The sequence below is a fragment of the Artemia franciscana genome, chromosome 12 (genome assembly GCF_032884065.1).
Source record: "Artemia franciscana chromosome 12, ASM3288406v1, whole genome shotgun sequence".
Taxonomy (NCBI): domain Eukaryota; kingdom Metazoa; phylum Arthropoda; class Branchiopoda; order Anostraca; family Artemiidae; genus Artemia; species Artemia franciscana.
The window spans coordinates 845,104-866,234 of NC_088874.1; the positions used below are offsets into that span (position 1 = coordinate 845,104).

The 21,131-nt window shown below is 35.1% G+C and overlaps 1 protein-coding gene across 1 annotated transcript in view; it reads right to left on the bottom strand.

The window, feature by feature from the left end:
• LOC136033550 (histone-lysine N-methyltransferase Set2-like) overlaps nucleotides 1–21,131 on the bottom strand; it is a 178,614-nt gene that overhangs the window by 32,542 nt on the left and 124,941 nt on the right. The window contains exon 12 of the mRNA XM_065714296.1: nucleotides 13,752–13,996. Coding sequence (XP_065570368.1) covers nucleotides 13,752–13,996 — 245 coding nt within the window. The remainder of the gene's footprint in view (nucleotides 1–13,751; nucleotides 13,997–21,131) is intronic.

Here is a 21,131-nt window from a genome sequence, read left to right on the forward strand (position 1 = left end):
CCTTTTTTTTTACTAAAAAAAAGCACTGACTTTCAGCTGATAATAGGGTAGAACATGTTTATCCACTAGCATGTCAATATTGAAAAAATGAAATAAATCATGAATATAGCTTCAAAAACAAAATAAGAAATTTGCTTTCAAGGTCACCACATTAAGACGTAACAAAAATGTCAAACAATAATACCGCACAAAGGAATACAACATCTTTATGTTGCTGAAGCCAAATTCTCTTGAAGTAAAAGCCTGCCGGAATTCTTAAAGTGAGTCATGTATACCGACTCAAGCCGTTTTTTTTTTTACTATGAACCATTACCCTAACCCGAAAACACTACCATGCTACCATTTTGAGTGGTAAATTGAAATACGTTCTATACAGATGAAAGAGGCCGCTCACAAACATTTTTACGGCTCTCTTTTTATATTCACAGACTAGCTTTAATTTATTTATTTTTGTTCGCCTGCTGAAAAAATTGAATAACAAGTAGGGACTGAACAAAATAAAACTTTGCCTGGACCTGGGAGGGGGTCCTCGTTGGTAATCGGCGGATTCATATGAATATAAGTAAAAACTGAATACAATAAATGTCGTAAAAATATACATTAAGCGTTTTATTTTTAACCTAATCTATTTGTACACAATTGTTGTAGATATATCCTAATCATTATAGCATACCTATGATATTAAATTACCGTGTAATGACATGTGACATAACGGCGGTCCGTGTAATGTCCCCGAACAAAATTTTGCCCCTTTTACAACAAAAGGTTGCCGACCAATGCTTTAGTGTAAAGAGCAAGGTATTTAGGAAGGGGCAACTCCTCTCGTATACGGAATAATTTCTGTTTGTTTCAAGTTTTAATGTTGCTCCTTACTTTCAGTTGAAAAAACGTGTTTTTTTATTTAATTTCTAATCGTTTTTCAAATAATATTAGAAAATCCGTCTCCCTCTCCGTAAAAAATTCCCTCCCCCCAAAAAAATCCTCCATGGAGAGTTCCTCACACGCAACCCCCCCCCCCCCCAAACAATTCCACCCTCGTTAAAAAATTCTCTCTACACAAATTGCTTGCGGACGATTCTGCCAGACAAATTCTCCTTAGCATACTTTTATTTGGAAAATGTTTCGATTTTTGATTGTTTTTCAAATCATGGCAGAAATTTCCCCTCCGTTGAATTTTTTCCCAGGACTGAACATATGCTAGGGGGCGGCGATCTGACTCTGCCAAAGGATTTAACAAAATTAGTGATTTGATCACGACCATAGGGATCTGATCAAGTCATTAACAGTTATCCCAGATAATTTGGTCAAATAACAAGTGAAGCATAAAGTATTCCATCGAATGACTGATTCTATCACATCATTGCTATATTTTTTGGAAAACTTCAAAGATAAGATCTATCCCCAATGGAAAACTTTTCAAGAAATAACTCAACTGTTACTTTTCGTAAGCGTCCACTAGTTAAGCTCCAACAAACATTAGGGGGGAGTATTATAATCCAATTTATGTATAGGTTGCCCCAGAATATATTTCCTGATCAAGTATACGCTTGTGAATGGATTCCATCTGGCAACAAAAAAAAAAGATCAACCAGAGTCCTGATTCAACTTCGTTGAAGTTGAAGTTTATGTTTGCTGAGGTTTATAAACTTCAGTTTATAGGTTTTTAAACATAAACTTCGTTGAAGTTTATGTTTGCTGAGGACGGCTCTTAGCTAGGGCCGAAATATTCATTTGAGGTTCGAGGAAGTTTCACTGTCTCAAAAATGTCCTATTGTTTTACTTGGTGTTTGTTCTTATGGTGAAAAGACAATGTGGTTTTAGTCGTTATTTATTCCATCTGACTTTTATAGAGCCTAGTAAAAACTAGTCTTTAGATGCCTTCATCCAACTACCAAATCTCTAGATTGCCACCATTAAAAAAAAAACAATAATAAATATTAGTAATTGAATACATTAAAGTCAGATCAGGATTAGTTACTCATTTGACTGATCGCATATCAGACAATAAACAATATGAAATATGTGGTTCCATCCTACTTTCTAGGGCTATAATGAAAGAAAGGCAAAGGTGGCTACTTGGAGGATGAGGGATCAGAGATTGCAAAAGATTTTGCTCTTTTGGCCATCCATCTTGCCAAGAACGAAAAGCAGGTTACACCCAAGTGGGCTGCGGAGAGGTCATAAGGAAGGATTAAAAGGATATTGGAACTTCATGGGAGAGTTTAAAGAGTGAAGTTTTGAATAAATTTTAGTGGAGAAGGAGCACGCGCGGTTGTGTTGGCCTCAGACCGCTCCGTGCTGCAGAGACTTGTTAGCAGCAATAGTTGCAAACATTATTGTCAATTGACAAGTCAATCAACAAATAGCAAATCAATTTGAGTAACAAGAGAACGAAAATCGTTTCCGTTTCTAAAATTAATATTTTTGATATTAAAATTTATGTTAAGTTTTAATATTAATTAATATTAAATTATAATTATTAATCTATATTAATTAATACGAAAATTACTCTTTTCGTTTATATAAAAAAAATTAGTTTCAGTCGAAAAGAATTTTTTTCAAAAATTTATATTTTTTTATGTGAGTCCAAGCAAATTCCGTACCCCCTTTTACATACAAGTCCAGTCAACATTGTCCGCCATGAGTCAACCCAGAATCCCCCCCCTCCGTCCCGATAAACAGTGTTTAACAGAATTAATTAAAAAAAGAACTTTTTAGCAAACAAAGCCATCTATTAATTTATTGCTGTTTGTAGCGCACATCTCAAATTTTCCAATGAGTGTAAAAGTGTTGTCTAATCAGAAACCTATAGACTTTTACAAATAAACAAATCTTTGATCCAAACAAAAAGGATCAATTCTCATATCACTTTAAACGAAATCCCCAAATCTTCAAAGTCCTGATTCCCATTAATCCAGATAGGTACACTAATCTCTTGTGGGAGGGAGCCGTAATAAAAAAGGATCCTACCTGACAATTTTAACAAGAAGTACCAAGTAATTCGGTAAAACATAGGATTTCAGACAGGGACCGACCCCCCCCCCCCGTACATGCTTTGTTTTTCAGAAATTTCAAGCTCGAAAAATATTCTAATAATTTTTAAACTGATTATTATCACTTTCTATGGGGGGGGACGCAAAGAAAAGTGAATATATTAACAATTTAATTTATTTAAATTCTTAATGTTGTAAAATATGTGAGATAGACATTCCTGACCAACAAAATCAAATGTAAACAATTACAAATACAGTACATTTACCGTAAAAATACGGTAAATTTTTGGAAAGCAAATAAACACACAAACACCAGCACACTGATTTGGAGAAACGGGTATTCGTCTTTCTCATAAGATTGTATCAGCTGATACTCAAATGTTACCCTTATTCACGTATGTACATTGTCAAGGAAGTGCGGAGGAATGAACGGGTCACACCTTTCTACACCTGAATCCAAATTTGTGAAAAAAGTTTTTCACAAATTTCTGGGCATTTCGTTCACATTACCAGAATTTTTACATCATCCACCTTTAAAAAAAAAAAGGTGTTTGGTTGCCAGATAGAATTGTCTACAGTACTATTTTTTTGTGAATTTAATTAGACAGCAGAGGCAATTACAACCTTATTAAGTAAGACCTGGAAGATCGTTTATTTATATTCCTTTGGGATAAGCAGCTTTTGTCTTCTGCTACAATAGCCTGAGAGGCTTAAATTGTTCTAATCATATCTTCTATCTTATCTTCAGCCTGAAAAAGCCAAGAGCTTCTTCATTCTACAGCTTATTCTACCAAATTGTTTCCCCTACTGTCGTATTAGTTCGAGAGGAAAATGAAAATATAATATCTTAATAATTTTATGTCTTTCATCTTGTGATCCTAGCTATGGTGCAAGAAAATTCTAAGAAATTCGACGAGCAGTATAAGCATTCTAAGAAATTTAAGAAATTCTAATAAGAAAATTTTACCCTAAAACCAAATCCCATCAGAATTACCCGTGCGTAAGAATTACACAAAAATAATGGATTATTTATTAAAAATGAAACTTTCAATTGCAGGACCAATATTAAGGGGAAATTTTGATAAAGATTGCACATTGCTTAAGGTCTATCATTTAAAAAATCAGAAACGGGTCTAAGACTTCAATATCTTTACAGGGTAAAATATACACAGCATTTATGTCCAATATATAGGATTAAATTTAAATTCTATTGCTTGATGTGGTCTTTTTAAAATAATCTATCATTGAAACAAAATTATTTTACCTAAAATATTGCATATAAATGTAAAAAATATAATTGGACGTTGGCTGTCGAATATTGCAAACATTAAAATTGAATGTTGGGTGGGCCGGGATTACAGCCCCTTTACCACAAAAGAATTCTATAATTTTTCAGGGAAAAAAGGTTGCGACGAATTGTTTTTTCAACGAAACAAATATACTACTTACAACTATGAAAATGATCCATTTCATGTTTTTGGGAAGGATCCCTAACTACCCTCTCTTATGGCTACCCATAAGCTTAGAATTCGAGTTGTCCCGTAAAAAATTATGAAAAATATTAAATACTAATGTTTATCAAAATATAAAATTTTTAATGAAATAAAATGAAAATAATGTGATTTTTCTGCTCTCTGAACACTTTTACAACTTTACCTTGTGCAATTAACCTCAATTAATTTTTTCTTTAGTTTTCGATGGACTACATTACTGCCATGCTTAACAGTGTACACAAATGAAAACAAATTTAGTTGACATTTTAATAAAGTGGTATAGGAATCAAATTAACTTTTATCCGCAAAATTTTAAATCGTGCTCCAGTTTTTCCAAGTTTATAATATATAATTTAACTAATTCTAATAATTTTAAATTAGCTAAATGATAAATCTGATTGTTTAATTTTCATCAAGATCCCTTGCCTTTTTAGGGATGTTTTCCCCTTTTTCAAAATTCAGGCAAATTTTCTCAGGCTCGTAGCTTTTAAAGGGTAACTTGAAACTTACTGAGTTTTATATATTTCACATTTTTAAACAAACGAAGGAGAAACCTACTAGAGCTTGGCAATGCATTGACGAATAAAATGAAAGCTAATTTTTTTTCACTCGGTATTGCAGTGTTTGAAGTAGTTGAGAACTCTATGGTTACTATGCAAATCAAGGAAAATAGTCGTGAACGCCAGCAAAGCCATACCTAGGGGGTTCTAGTCCCCCGCCCAAATTTTACCGACATGTAAAAACATAACGAAAATACATATATCAAATTTTTGGTGCGTTTTTAAAAGTTTTTGTATAGCCCTCACCCCCCCCCCCCCAACGAAAGAAACAAAACAAATCTCCCTTCTCCGAGCAAAATTCTGGATGCACTCTTGAACACAAGGTGTTTCGCATGAGTCACGAAACAGATGTCAAATTTTCACCCTTTGTACATCTCGACCCTAGTTTTCCCGCTCATACTCTTTAAACCTGTTTTTCCATTTCTATATATACAAACTAAGAATCTTGAAGACATTACTTAAGTGGAATTTCTTCTTTAATCAAAAAAAGAGAGGAAAGTTGTAACCAAATTAGGTCGCTACATCAGAAAAATTTTACAATTTAGGAAATAGCTACATTTTTGGAAGAAGATAATTTACAACAGTCTTTGAAATGACTTATTAGGTTGAAAACTGAACAAGCAAAATAGCACTTCAGGCGTAACAAACTAGCTTTCTTTATAAATTACTCTTTAAAGGGAGAAATATGTATTTCACGCTAAGCATGGCAAATAACGGTTTCTGCTGGGGCTCATTAATAAGCTGACGGCGTCTTTGTTGAATCAGCTACAATCTATATACATAAAAATAAGTTGTCTGTGTGTGTGTGTGTGTGTGTGTCGAGTGACGTCATGTTTGTGTGTCGACTGACGTCATGTTTTCGACTGACGAAATTACAGACCGGGACATCGGGGACACAAATGACGACCGGGGCACCGGCACATAGGGAATATAAATGACGACCGGGACACTCAAAGAGAAAGCGACCGGGACACAAGGAATGTTCGATTAGCAATCACCATCAACAAAGCACCGGGACACAGGGAGTATAAATGACGACCAGGACATAAGTAAAAAAAACTAAAAAAAAGGTAAAAACTACAAAAAAAACTAAAAAGAAAAAAAAACTAAAAACTAATAAAAAAACTAAAAAAGAAAAAAAATAAAAAAAGGAAAAAAAATGAAAAATAAAGAAGAAAAACAAAACTAAAAAAAAAAAAAAATAAAAAAAAAAGAAAAAAGAAAAAAACTATAAAAACTAAAAAAAAAGTAAAAACCAAAAAAAACTAAAAAGAAAAAAGGGGAAAAATACAAAAATTTATTTCATCATATACCATTTCAAAAACGAATGTATATACAGACCGGGACACCGGGATACAAATGACGACCGGGACACAGGGAATATAAATGACGACCGGGACACAGGGACACAACTACAACAGGGACGCCGGGGGGCACAGGGGGATATATAAATGACGACGGGGACACAGGAAATGTTCGATTAGCAATCACCATCAACAAAGCTCAAGGGCAATCATTAGAATCATGAGGTATAACTAAAAAAACTAAAAAAAAAGGTAAAAAACTAAAAACTTAAAAAAAGACCAATTCAAAAACGAATGTATTTACAGACAGGGACCTTAGACCTTAGTTCCTCCAGAGCCATCGGTGGCGCATAGGGCGTCGACAAAGCCTCTCCATTCGTCTCGCATTGGTGCTGCAGCGATGACGTCTTCCCATTCAGGTATTAGTGAGGTGCCGGCCGTCCTCAGATCTTGGTCATGTGTTCGTCTCAATGTATTTTTGGGGCGGCCTCTCTTTCTTCTACCGTCTGGCTTCCATTCATAGGTTGTTCGAGGAAGGCGGCTCTCTTCCATACGAAGAACGTGTCCCAGGTATGTCCACCGCCTTCTTTTCAGCAACTCAATGACTGGAGGTTGACCTGTTTTTCTGCGTATTTCTGCATTTGTAATTTTTTGTTGCCAACTTGTATTCGACATTCTTCTGAGGCTTATATTTTCAAATGCAAGGATCCTTTTTTCAAGCTGGGTGTTTATTTTCCAACATTCACTTGCGTAAAGGAGAATTGAGAGTACATTGCTATTGAAGAGTCGAAGCTTCAGTCGCATTGAATATTTATTACTTCTCCAAATAGGCTTCAATCTATTGAAGGCACCTGTAGCTTGTCCAATTCTACGTTTAATCTCGGTCGAGATCTCTCCATCACAATCAATCCAGCTACCCAGGTACTTGAACTCCTGGACTTGTTCTAGATCTTTGTTTTTGCAATGGAGAACAAGTGGCGAGGTTGTGATGGCCATGCTCTTCGATTTGTCAATGTTTATCTTTAGCCCGACATTCTCTGCATTCTCGGTAATAGTGTCAAGCAGCTGCTGCAACCGTTCTTTAGACTCTTCGAGAAGGACAACGTCGTCCGCGAAGTCCAGATCAAACAGTTGTTTGTTGCTTACTTTTACCCCGTAGCCCGATGTGAATCTCAGGGCATAATCCATTATAATTATAAAGAGCATGGGTGAAAGTACACATCCTTGACGAACACCAGACATGATCTTGAAAAATCTGGTTGTACCGTTTTCGGTCTTTACGCAACATTCCGATTCTTCATAAAGCACTATAATCATATCTACTATTTTCTCGGGAATATAAATGACGGGAATATAAATGACGGGAATATAAATGAATATAAATGACGGCCGGGACACTCAAAGAGAAATCACAGACTGGGACACCGGGACACAAATGACGACCGGGACACAGGGAATATAAATGACGACCGGGACACAGGGACACAACTACAACGGGGACGCCGGGGGGCACAGGGGGATACATAAATGACGACGGCGACACAGGGAATGGTCGATTAGCAATCACCATCAACAAAGCTCAAGGGCAATCATTAGAATCATGAGGTATAGATCTGAATACGGGTTGTTTTCCCATGGACCATTATATGTTGCATGTTCAAGAGTCGGTAAACCTGACAATCTATTTATATGCACAGACAATGGGACAGCAAAGAATGTTGTATATTCGCAAGTTTTACGTAGTTAAAAACACACACACACACACACACATATATATATATATATATATATATATATATATATATATATATATATATATATATATATATATATATATATATATATCTATATTCACAGGTGGGACATAGGGACACAACTACAATGGCGCGTAACGATTTAAGCGCACGGGGGGGGCTTGGGGGGGGGGGCGCGAAGCGCCCCCACCAACTAGGTGTTGGGGTGGCGCGAAGCGCCACCCCAACAGCTAGTAATCTTAAAACTATTTATGTTTGTGTGTATTTATTAATCTTTTCTCGAAAACAGCCCCATTTTTCTTTCTTTGTGGGGGAGTGGGGTTGGGAGGGAGAATTAGAATCCTGGATTTTTTTGGCCTGAAAAAACAAACATCTAGATAGGTTACGAATAAGTGAAAATTACACCACCTAGATAGGTCACGAGTTAGTAAAATTCGTTAAGAGCCTTAATTTTTCGAAAAAAAAAATCATATGAGTGACGCCATATATATGAGCAGAAATCAAGAAGATAAATGCATCATTTTTGCTTCAGGAGCGGTCGTATCGTGTTAGTGTTCATAACGCATAAAAAATTAAACAAGAAACATAGATAAGTATGGAATAGCAAGTGTAATGAGTCTTCTTACAAAAGGCTCTTTGAACAGTTTCATAATACCCAGAGGACAAAAAACAAAAATTGACAGCTGTTTTAAATGAAAAAACTGGTCAATCAAGTATAACAAGATTAAGCAAGAAACCTGAGAAATGTAAATCGACAATATGTGAAAATGAACAGCCTCCACCAGTAAATGTAACAAGACCAATCCAAGTAGCTAGGGCAAAGGGCATTGAAAAAACATCTGAAGTAATGATAAACAAAAATGAAGAACAAAGAAATTTGCGGGTAGAATACTTGCGAAAACGACAACTAGAATGACTCAAAGAGGAAAGTGAAAAAAAGAAATGTGCGGTTGAAACATAAGCCGCAGCGGAAAATCCAACAAGTCAAAAACGGGAGTGAAGAACAAAGAAATATGCGGTTACAAGACATGTGACAATGAGGATAAGAACGAATCAAAAATGAAACTAAAGGACAACTAGACCTCCGTTGCCTGTGCAACGGGAAGTGTTGCAGCAACTGTGCCCTGTTCCTTAGGGCACAATTGCGGAGCAACACATGCAACTGTGCCCCACGGGACACAGTTGCGGAGCAACAGTCTCCATTATGTCCTTCAGAGGACATTTTTCTAATGCGGCTTCGATTGTTATCTTGAAGCATCTTTGATATGGTTTTATTTCGAGCTCCTACTAAACTGAGTTTGGTAAAATGTTTAGCTGGTCCAGAAATAAACGAGAATTATTTTATCTCTAAAACGTTTACTTCCGAAACTAGGGCCGTCTTAACTTGACGCCAATTCGAAGTATTATGTTTCGAGACGCACATTTCGGGAATTATTTCCGGGAAATCTGAAAGAGATACGGAAATAACGTCTTATAGTTTTCTGCTTAACTTTTGATGGTCTAAACTAGGAAAATATAAAACAAACCAAATTCACCAAAAAATTTAAATTGCCCCGAGGGGATGACAAAACTTCCAAATAGAAAAACCCAAAGAAGGAATTTTATTTCGGAGAAACTATTGTAAGCTCCAGTTGTTAGGAGATCGAGACCTGTCGAACCGCGTTGGAAAAAAAATTCTAGCTGGTCCAGAACAGAAGTTACCTCTAGAACGTCGAAACTTCGGAAATTATTTCTTAGAGAACGAAGCAACTTGGTATATAGAACACTTCACTTCTTCTTGCATACTTTTCATAGCACTACTCGATAAAAATATAAGAAACATCAAAATCGAAAATTTGAGAAAATTCCAAAAAAAATCGGAACGAGATGGACTTTTCCGGAATTATTTCCGGGAAATCTGTAAGAGCTACGGAATTTTGTGCTCCGGTTCTCGAAGAGACAAATGAAAGTTCTACATGAGTTCAGCATAACTGTATTTCTAACAAGTTTATTTCCGAAGCTAGGGTCGTCTTAACTTGACGCCAAACATCGAACGCACAGTTTCTAAGAAAAAAACGGTTTTATTTTTTTTTATGGAAAACTGTTAGAAATTTTAGGAACTTCTCTGGAACTTTTTTACTCTGATTCACGTTTCCCTTCCCTCTGAAAAATCTCAAATTTTTAACTCTTACCACTTCGGAGCTACAGGTCACTGATCACGGTGAAAAAAAAAAAAAAAAAAAAAAAAAAAAAAAAAAAAAAAAAAAAAACAACTACGAAAGCAGTAGTGTTGCTCCGCAACACAATTGCTCCGCAACACAATGAAGGCGTTTTAAGCAGTTTCATAATTCCAAGAGGACAAAACGTAAATTCACAAAGGCTAAAAATGGACAAACTGGACCATCGAATGAGACAAGATCGAAAATGAAGAACGAAAAAAATATATGGTTAGAATACTTGCAAAAATGACAATTAAAACGATTCAAAACCAAAATTGTAGGACAAAAAAAGCCGTTAAGAGATAAGCAGTAGCGAAAATTAAAACAAATCAAAAACAGAAGTGAAGAACAAGAAAATATACGGTTACAAGACATGCAACAACGATGACCACAACGAATCAAAAATGAAAATGAAGGACAAAGAAATATTTGGTTAGAAGATATGCAACGGCAAAGACAAGGACATATGCAGTTGTTAAATAAGCGTCAGCGAGAATTACAAGCGACAGCAAGAATCGGAACATGTCAAAATTAAAGGGAAGAACAAAGACACGCGAATCAAAACGTATCATTCATGAAAGTAAATAAAAAAGAAATGTGCTATTAGAAGACAAGCGACAACGAGAATCAGAACAAATCAAAAATAAAATCTTCTACTTAAGAAGTAGAAAAGATTTTACGATAGAAGAACAACCCCACCGAAATCTTTGATGTCTAAAAATTGTGGTGCAAAACCCAGTGGAAATCTTTAGAGATCCAGTAAACACGCAAGTGTTAATTAAAAGTCATAGGGACCCTCCAGGGATGTATGTATTCACTGTGGTGTCCTCCATTGTCTCGAGGAAAAAGTAGCCAACAAAGGTGATTCATTTGGAGGTTGCTGCTTGCTTGGTCATAATTAAATTGCCACCGTCACAACTTCCAAATGAATTCGTATGGCCTTTTATAGGACATAACCTGCTCCCTAAAGAGTTCTAGAAACAAATCCAAAACCTGACCTCATGTTTTACTTTATCTTCATTCAACGTAAGTGATGATCGAACCATCAATAGTTGTAATGTTTTTAGCTTCAAAGTAGCTGGACAAATTTATTACAAAACCAATTTAGCGGCACACCCATCACAAACCCCTGAACGAACCCCCTGAACCATCTTCGTAAAGACAAATGTACCATTTAGACCCGATAAAGCTGTTGAAGAACGCATCCCACATCCTTTGAATTATGGGATCTCTCGTAACCTAATGGAGCTCTTGGAAGAAATATTGCGAGACATAAACAACTATGCCAAAGGTTACATGAAAATGCGAGAAGTGGAGTATAATGTAAATTAACACAGGCATATATATATATATATATATATATATATATATATATATATATATATATATATATATATATATATATATATATATATATATATATATATATATATATACATTACCACAGACATTTTTCCTTGCTTTTGCTTTAGCTGTTTGGATTCATTCAAAGTCAAGTGTAATTTTACACGTCTTATTAGATACCAAAAAAATTCTTTCCCAGCTTTTCCCCAATTGTTCTATTATTACTTTACTTATGTTGTTATATAATTCAGTAATAGCCAGGAATATTCCAATAACTCTGAAAAATCTAAATTGCGCATTCGGCAATTTATCGTTTTGTTCTTTAATTTCAAGTACAGGGCGAAAAATCAGCTATTTTAGTTGAATTAAGAAATTCTTGCGTGAATTTAATTGTTCTTTCCTATTTGTCTTTTACAGACGCTAAAATAACACGTACATTATTTAACTGTAATTTTTGAAATGTCGAAATACCGCAATAGCATAATTGTTGTGTTATTCTTTAGTTTTAAGTCACATTTTCACTTTCAATTCATTTGCTGTTTGTGACACTTCATTTGTTTGTGTACAATTCATTATCATTTTGCTGTTTCTTGTTCCAAGCCTTTTTCTTTAGCTATTCAGAGTCCTTGGTTATCTTGTGTAATTTTGTGTCATAGATACTAAAAACCGATTCCTCCTTCCTGTTTATTCTTTCATTCCAATGAAGTTTTACTTTATCTTCTAACCACATATTTCGTTGTGCACCATTTTCATTTGTAATTAATTTTGATTTTCGCTCTTTCTTGTTCCATGCCTTTATCTTTAGCTGCTAGGAGTCAGTTGTCATTTTTTGTAATTTTGCATGCTTCATAGATACTAAAAACGCTACGACAATCCCTGGAAAAATTTATATAAATTTTTCTCTCTGTATGTACATAAATATGATGTCAATCATATGTTTTTTTTTGCTTAGCCTTCAGAGGCACCCAAATAACTTCATTCTATTCCAGGATAGCTAGGAAATTCGGGCGTGAATTCATTTTCTCCTTCCAATGTATCTTTAAATAACATATCGATTAGGGATAAATCTTTTTATTAGACAGTGAAAAAGCAATCGAAAAATATACTGAATATTTTTTTTTTCACTTCTTCCTGTTTATCCTTCACAAACCCGCGCCAGCTAAACTAACACGTTCCTTCATTATTTTGAAATTTTGCTTTATCTTTAAATAGCAGATTTCATCGTGCAACATTTTCGTTTGCAATTCATTGTGATTTCCTGTGTCTTGTTCCATGTCTTTTTCCTTAACTGTCAAAATAATTTGTCATTTTGTGTATTTTGCTATATCACAGATAATAAAAACGACATGACCCCTCCTGGAGGGAAAATGATTTAACTTTTACACTTGAAATGTATATAAATATGATGTTACTCACATAATTTTTTTCCAAAAATTAAGGCTCTATATGAATTTTCTCAAACTTTGACCTACCTAGATCGTCTTGTCTAGCTAGAAAATCCCAAAAACAAATTAGATATACGAGATCTTTTGATCTCATATATTTGATCTTAAAATTTTGATCTTAAAATGTCTCAGAGCTTTTGATAAGTAAAAAAAAAAACAGTTCAAAAGAAGAAAGACTTATTTCATGCTGAATACGGCAGTGGACTGTTTCTAGTATACATTATGCTAGTAGTTAATAGTATATATTATTTTAGCATATATTATACAAGTAGCCCAAACTTTCATAAGTAAAAGGGCAGAGAGGGAGCGTTTCCACTCAAGTAGCAAAATCCTTCAGGCATAAGAAACTAGACTACTTTACAGATCAATTTTTAATCTATGTGCACTGATTTAAAAAAAAAAAAAAAAAAAAAAAAAAAAAAAAAAAAAAAAAAAAAAAAAAAAAATTGATGCACTGGACGAAATTCTCTCTGAGCCTATGAAAAAAAAAAGACTTTAAAAAGAAGAAATATGTGAACACGGTAAGTACGACAGTAGACCGCTTCTGTTGGAGTTCGCTAATCAACTGACGGCTTTACTGTTGAGCCAGTCACACAAAAAGTATGTTAAATTTTTAAACCCAATTAGGAAACGATTTTTTTTTCTTTTTTATTGACTTACATCATCATCCGTATCTGTTTCACTTTCTTCTGTTTCACTCTCTTCATCAAATTGACATTCAGGTTTGTTCCATTGAGGTACTCTATCTCTAATATGGTAATAGTAAGTTCTTCCTTGGCTATCAACTGCGGAGGCCCATTTTGGTGGCAGTTTTTCCTCAAGTGTCATCGCATTCTCGGATAAGGAAAATGTGTTCTTTTCTTCCTTAATAAAAGGCTTATTTTCATTTACGATATGCATTTCGCCTAGAAAGAGAAATATACAGGGATAACGATAGATATGGATAGACAGATATAGATAGGCATCGATAAAGATAGATATGGATAATATGTAAGTAAGGTAAGCATGACGGCACTAGACCCTCAAGGTCCAAACCAGTGTTGTTGGTCTCCATTTCATGGCCCTTCAGCCAGGAAGTGCAATGAGGGGTTGGGGCCAGCCGTCCTGTCCTTTCGCAAACCCTTCTTGCTTAACTTCCCCAGATATTTCCAGGTACCCATTTAGAGCTGGGTCGACTCTGGCTGAGCTTACAGAGTCACACCACTGACCTCCGTCCCAAATTAAATAACTGAGTACGACAGGGATCGAACCCATGCCTCTTAGACAAAGAGTTCTCAAACCAGCGCGGTATGTATGGATAGATATATATAGAAAGACAAGAAATATACGGATATATAGATTTGTTGACTAATACAACAACAAATTCATCAGCTAAAGTAAAGTACATCATCATGTTCCTCCCGTACCCATGCCCATACCCATGGTGGGGTATGTTCCTATATGACTCTATACCCCACCATGCTGCTAGAGAACAATACAGGCAAAAGATCAATTTTGAAAAAGAAAATGACATACAGCCTTCCACTTCTCATTATCCGACTTTTTCATAGCATAAAATAAATTCATGTAACGTAACATTCTAAGTAGAGCCAGAGTCTACTCGGCACTACCTACGTTAGGGACAAATTTGCTCTGTGAGACTACAAAGCGCAGGGTAAAATCCGAAGTTATGCTAGTGTGAAAGCTCCTACAGCGTTGTATGGATGCACCATTAACCTAAAACTCCAACATAGAGGGGCTTCAAAACGCTTACTAAAAATTTACAGTTATCTACACTTCATCCTGTTAAAAAGAAAAAAAAAGCTAATTCAGGTGAATTATATCAGTGCACATATTTAATTTCTGTCATGTTCACACAGGATTGTGTCTTATATGGCTGTTGCTTTTGTGTAGAGAAAATTAACTAGTTGCCAGATAAAATTTGGCATGATTAGCATGATGAGAAGGGCCATATCTAGGATTTTTTTTTGGGAGAGGGGGAGAGAAAAATTTTTTGGGGCGCAGGGTCACAAAAAGAAAACTTTGAAAAGACGCATCAAGAACTTGTTTATATGCATTTTTGTTAAGTTTTTCCGAGCCAGACAAACATTTTAGGGGGGGCTACCCCCCCCCCAAAAAAAAAGAAGGCCTTAATGCTGAGACAAATAATAAATTATTAACTTCTGATTGGTTTCAGTGTCCAACTATAAGAAAGAACAAATCCTTAAAACGAACAAGCGCAATTCCGTGGGAAGTTACTGAATTTGTCTCAAAATGGTAATTATTTAGTGCTCAAAAATCTTTTTATTATTATTCTTATCTATTCAGGGTATAATCCTCGTATTAGGAGAAATATATACGAATACACAAAGTAACAAGTCAATCAAGTTGAGGGATACAAATCAGAGTGAGGGGGGGGCAATTACCCATAGAATTTGAAAAATTCTTTTTTTTTGTATTTTCATTGAAAATATCGTTAAAAACAAAATTTACTCCCTTCCCTAGATATTGAAAAATACATTTTTTTGTTTTTTTAGTTTTAAAACGTCCTTATAGAGCCCCCCCCCCCAAACAAATTCGTAAATTGGTTTCGTGAATAAAGTTCTCGGATGTTAAAACTTTGAAATAAAAGTAAAAACGGAATTTATTCCAATGTGGGATCTTTCCACCTTCTGCAAAATGTCGTGTATTTTCATTTTCCCATAGTTATTATGTAATTAATTATATAAGATCTTTGGTTTTTATACAATTACATTGCATTACCTTATCCAGCTTAATTCGTCTAATAGCTTCAACAGCATTGCCTTATTCATCTTAATTCATCTTAGAGCTTCAACAGCATTGCCTTATTCATCTTAGAGCTTCAACAGCATTGCTAATTCATCCAAAAGCTTCAACAGCATTGCCTTATTCATCTTCATTCATCTAAGAGCTTCAATAGCATTGCCTTATTCATCTTCATTCATCTAAGAGCTTCAATAGCATTGCCTTATTCATCTTCATTCATCTAAGAGCTTCAATAGCATTGCCTTATTCATCGTCATTCATCTAAGAGCTTCAATAGCATTGCCTTATTCATCTTCATTCATCTAAGAGCTTCAACAGCATTGCTAATTCATCCAAGAGCTTCAACAGCATTGCCTTATTTAGCTTAGTTCATCTAAAGGCTTCAACAGCATTGCCTTATTCAGCTTAATTCATCTAAGAGCTTCAATAGCATTGCCTTATTCATCTTCATTCATCTAAGAGCTTCAATAGCATTGCCTTATTCATCTTCATTCATCTAAGAGCTTCAATAGCATTGCCTTATTCATCATAATTCATCTAAGAGCTTCAACAGCATTGCCTTATTCATCTTCATTCATCTAAGAGCTTCAACAGCATTGCCTTATTCATCTTAATTCATCTAAGAGCTTCAATAGCATTGCCTTATTCATCTTAATTCATCTAAGAGCTTCAACAGCATTGCTAATTCATCCAAGAGCTTCAACAGCATTGCCTTATTTAGCTTAGTTCATCTAAGGGCTTCAACAGCATTATTGCCTTATTCATCTTCATTCATCTAAGAGCTTCAATAGCATTGCCTTATTCATCATAATTCATCTAAGAGCTTCAACAGCATTGCTAATTCATCCAAGAGCTTCAACAGCATTGCCTTATTTAGCTTAGTTCATCTAAGGGCTTCAACAGCATTGCCTTATTCAGCTTAATTCATCTAAGAGCTTCAATAGCATTGCCTTATTCATCATAATTCATCTAAGAGCTTCAATAGCATTGCCTTATTCATCTTCATTCATCTAAGAGCTTCAATAGCATTGCCTTATTCATCATAATTCATCTAAGAGCTTCAACAGCATTGCTAATTCATCCATGAGCTTCAACAGCATTGCCTTATTCATCTTCATTCATCTAAGAGCTTCAATAGCATTGCCTTATTCATCTTCATTCATCTAAGAGCTTCAATAGCATTGCCTTATTCATCTTAATTCATCTAAGAGCTTCAACAGCATTGCTAATTCATCCAAGAGCTTCAACAGCATTGCCTTATTTAGCTTAGTTCATCTAAGGGCTTCAACAGCATTATTGCCTTATTCATCTTCATTCATCTAAGAGCTTCAATAGCATTGCCTTATTCATCTTCATTCATCTAAGAGCTTCAATAGCATTGCCTTATTCATCGTCATTCATCTAAGAGCTTCAATAGCATTGCCTTATTCATCATAATTCATCTAAGAGCTTCAACAGCATTGCCTTATTCATCTTCATTCATCTAAGAGCTTCAATAGCATTGCCTTATTCATCTTCATTCATCTAAGAGCTTCAATAGCATTGCCTTATTCATCTTAATTCATCTAAGAGCTTCAACAGCATTGCTAATTCATCCAAGAGCTTCAACAGCATTGCCTTATTTAGCTTAGTTCATCTAAGGGCTTCAACAGCATTATTGCCTTATTCATCTTCATTCATCTAAGAGCTTCAATAGCATTGCCTTATTCATCATAATTCATCTAAGAGCTTCAACAGCATTGCTAATTCATCCAAGAGCTTCAACAGCATTGCCTTATTTAGCTTAGTTCATCTAAGGGCTTCAACAGCATTGCCTTATTCAGCTTAATTCATCTAAGAGCTTCAATAGCATTGCCTTATTCATCATAATTCATCTAAGAGCTTCAATAGCATTGCCTTATTCATCTTCATTCATCTAAGAGCTTCAATAGCATTGCCTTATTCATCATAATTCATCTAAGAGCTTCAACAGCATTGCTAATTCATCCATGAGCTTCAACAGCATTGCCTTATTCATCTTCATTCATCTAAGAGCTTCAATAGCATTGCCTTATTCATCTTCATTCATCTAAGAGCTTCAATAGCATTGCCTTATTCATCTTCATTCATCTAAGAGCTTCAATAGCATTGCCTTATTCATCTTAATTCATCTAAGAGCTTCAACAGCATTGCTAATTCATCCAAGAGCTTCAACAGCATTGCCTTATTTAGCTTAGTTCATCTAAGGGCTTCAACAGCATTATTGCCTTATTCATCTTCATTCATATAAGAGCTTCAATAGCATTGCCTTATTTAGCTTAGTTCATCTAAGGGCTTCAACAGCATTATTGCCTTATTCATCTTCATTCATCTAAGAGCTTCAATAGCATTGCCTTATTCATCTTAATTCATCTAAGAGCTTCAACAGCATTGCTAATTCATCCAAGAGCTTCAACAGCATTGCCTTATTTAGCTTAGTTCATCTAAGGGCTTCAACAGCATTATTGCCTTATTCATCTTCATTCATCTAAGAGCTTCAATAGCATTGCCTTATTCATCTTAATTCATCTAAGAGCTTCAACAGCATTGCTAATTCATCCAAGAGCTTCAACAGCATTGCCTTATTTAGCTTAGTTCATCTAAGGGCTTCAACAGCATTGCCTTATTCAGCTTAATTCATCTAAGAGCTTCAATAGCATTGCCTTATTCATCATAATTCATCTAAGAGCTTCAATAGCATTGCCTTGTTCATCTTCATTCATCTAAGAGCTTCAATAGCATTGCCTTATTCATCATAATTCATCTAAGAGCTTCAACAGCATTGCTAATTCATCCATGAGCTTCAACAGCATTGTCTTATTCATCTTCATTCATCTAAGAGCTTCAATAGCATTGCCTTATTCATCTTCATTCATCTAAGAGCTTCAATAGCATTGCCTTATTCATCTTCATTCATCTAAGAGCTTCAATAGCATTGCCTTATCTATCTTAATTCATCTAAGAGCTTCAACAGCATTGCTAATTCATCCAAGAGCTTCAACAGCATTGCCTTATTTAGCTTAGTTCATCTAAGGGCTTCAACAGCATTATTGCCTTATTCATCTTCATTCATCTAAGAGCTTCAATAGCATTGCCTTATTCATCATAATTCATCTAAGAGCTTCAACAGCATTGCTAATTCATCCAAGAGCTTCAACAGCATTGCCTTATTTAGCTTAGTTCATCTAAGGGCTTCAACAGCATTATTGCCTTATTCATCTTCATTCATCTAAGAGCTTCAATAGCATTGCCTTATTCATCTTCATTCATCTAAGAGCTTCAATAGCATTGCCTTATTCATCTTCATTCATCTAAGAACTTCAACAGCATTGCTAATTCATCCAAGAGCTTCAACAGCATTGCCTTATTTAGCTTAGTTCATCTAAGGGCTTCAACAGCATTATTGCCTTATTCATCTTCATTCATCCAAGAGCTTCAATAGCATTGCCTTATTCATCTTCATTCATCCAAGAGCTTCAATAGCATTGCCTTATTCATCTTCATTCATCTAAGAGCTTCAATAGAATTGCCTTATTCATCTTCATTCATCTAAGAGCTTCAACAGCATTGCCTTATTCATCTTCATTCATCTAAGAGCTTCAATAGCATTGCCTTATTCATTTTCATTCCTCTAAGAGCTTCAATAGCATTGCCTTATTCATCTTAATTCATCTAAGAGCTTCAACAGCATTGCTAATTCATCCAAGAGCTTCAACAGCATTGCCTTATTTAGCTTAGTTCATCTAAGGGCTTCAACAGCATTGCCTTATTCAGCTTAATTCATCTAAGAGCTTCAATAGCATTGCCTTATTCATCTTCATTCATCTAAAAGCTTCAATAGCATTGCCTTATTCATCTTCATTCATCTAAGAGCTTCAATAGCATTGCCTTATTCATCTTCATTCATCTAAGAGCTTCAATAGCATTGCCTTATTCATCTTAATTCATCTAAGAGCATCAACAGCATTGCCTTATTCATCTTCATTCATCTAAGAGCTTCAATAGCATTGCCTTATTCATCTTCATTCATCTAAGAGCTTCAATAGCACTGCCTTATTCATCTTCATTCATCTAAGAGCTTCAATAGCATTGCCTTATTCATCTTAATTCATCTAAGAGCTTCAACAGCATTGCCTTATTTAGCTTAGTTCATCTAAGGGCTTCAACAGCATTGCCTTATTCAGCTTAATTCATCTAAGAGCTTCAATAGCATTGCCTTATTCATCTTCATTCATCTAAGAGCTTCAATAGCATTGCCTTATTCATCTTCATTCATCTAAGAGCTTCAATAGCATTGCCTTATTCATCTTCATTCATCTAAGAGCTTCAATAGCATTGCCTTATTCCTCTTCATTCATCTAAGAGCTTCAATAGCATTGCCTTATTCATCTTCATTCATCTAAGAGCTTCAATAGCATTGCCTTATTCATCTTAATTCATCTAAGAGCTTCAACAGCATTGCTAATTCATCCAAGAGCTTCAACAGCATTGCCTTATTCAGCTTAATTCATCTAAGAGCTTCAACAGCATTGCTAATTCATCCATGAGCTTCAACAGCATTGCCTTATTCATCTTCATTCATCTAAGAGCTTCAATAGCATTGCCTTATTCATCTTCATTCATCTAAGAGCTTCAATAGCATTGCCTTATTCATCTTCATTCATCTAAGAGCTTCAATAGCGTTGCCTTATTCATCTTAATTCATCGAAGAGCTTCAACAGCATTGCTAATTCATCCAAGAGCTTCAACAGCATTGCCTTATTTAGGTTAGTTCATCTAAGGGCTTCAACAGCATTGCCTTATTCAGCTTAATTCATCTAAGAGCTTCAATAGCATTGCCTTATTCATCTTCATTCATCTAAGAGCTTCAATAGCATTGCCTTATTCATCTTAATTCATCTAAGAGCTTCAACAGCATTGCTAATTCATCCAAGAGCTTCAACAGCAATGCCTTATTCATCTTCATTCATCTAAGAGCTTCAATAGCATTGCCTTATTCATCTTCATTCATCTAAGAGCTTCAATAGCATTTGCCTTATTCATCTTCATTCATCTAAGAGCTTCAATAGCATTGCCTTATTCATCTTAATTCATCTAAGAGCTTCAACAGCATTGCTAATTCATCCAAGAGCTTCAACAGCATTGCCTCATTTAGCTTAGTTCATCTAAGGGCTTCAACAGCATTGCCTTATTCAGCTTAATTCATCCAAGAGCTTCAACAGCATTGCCTTATTTAGCTTAGTTCATCTAAGAGCT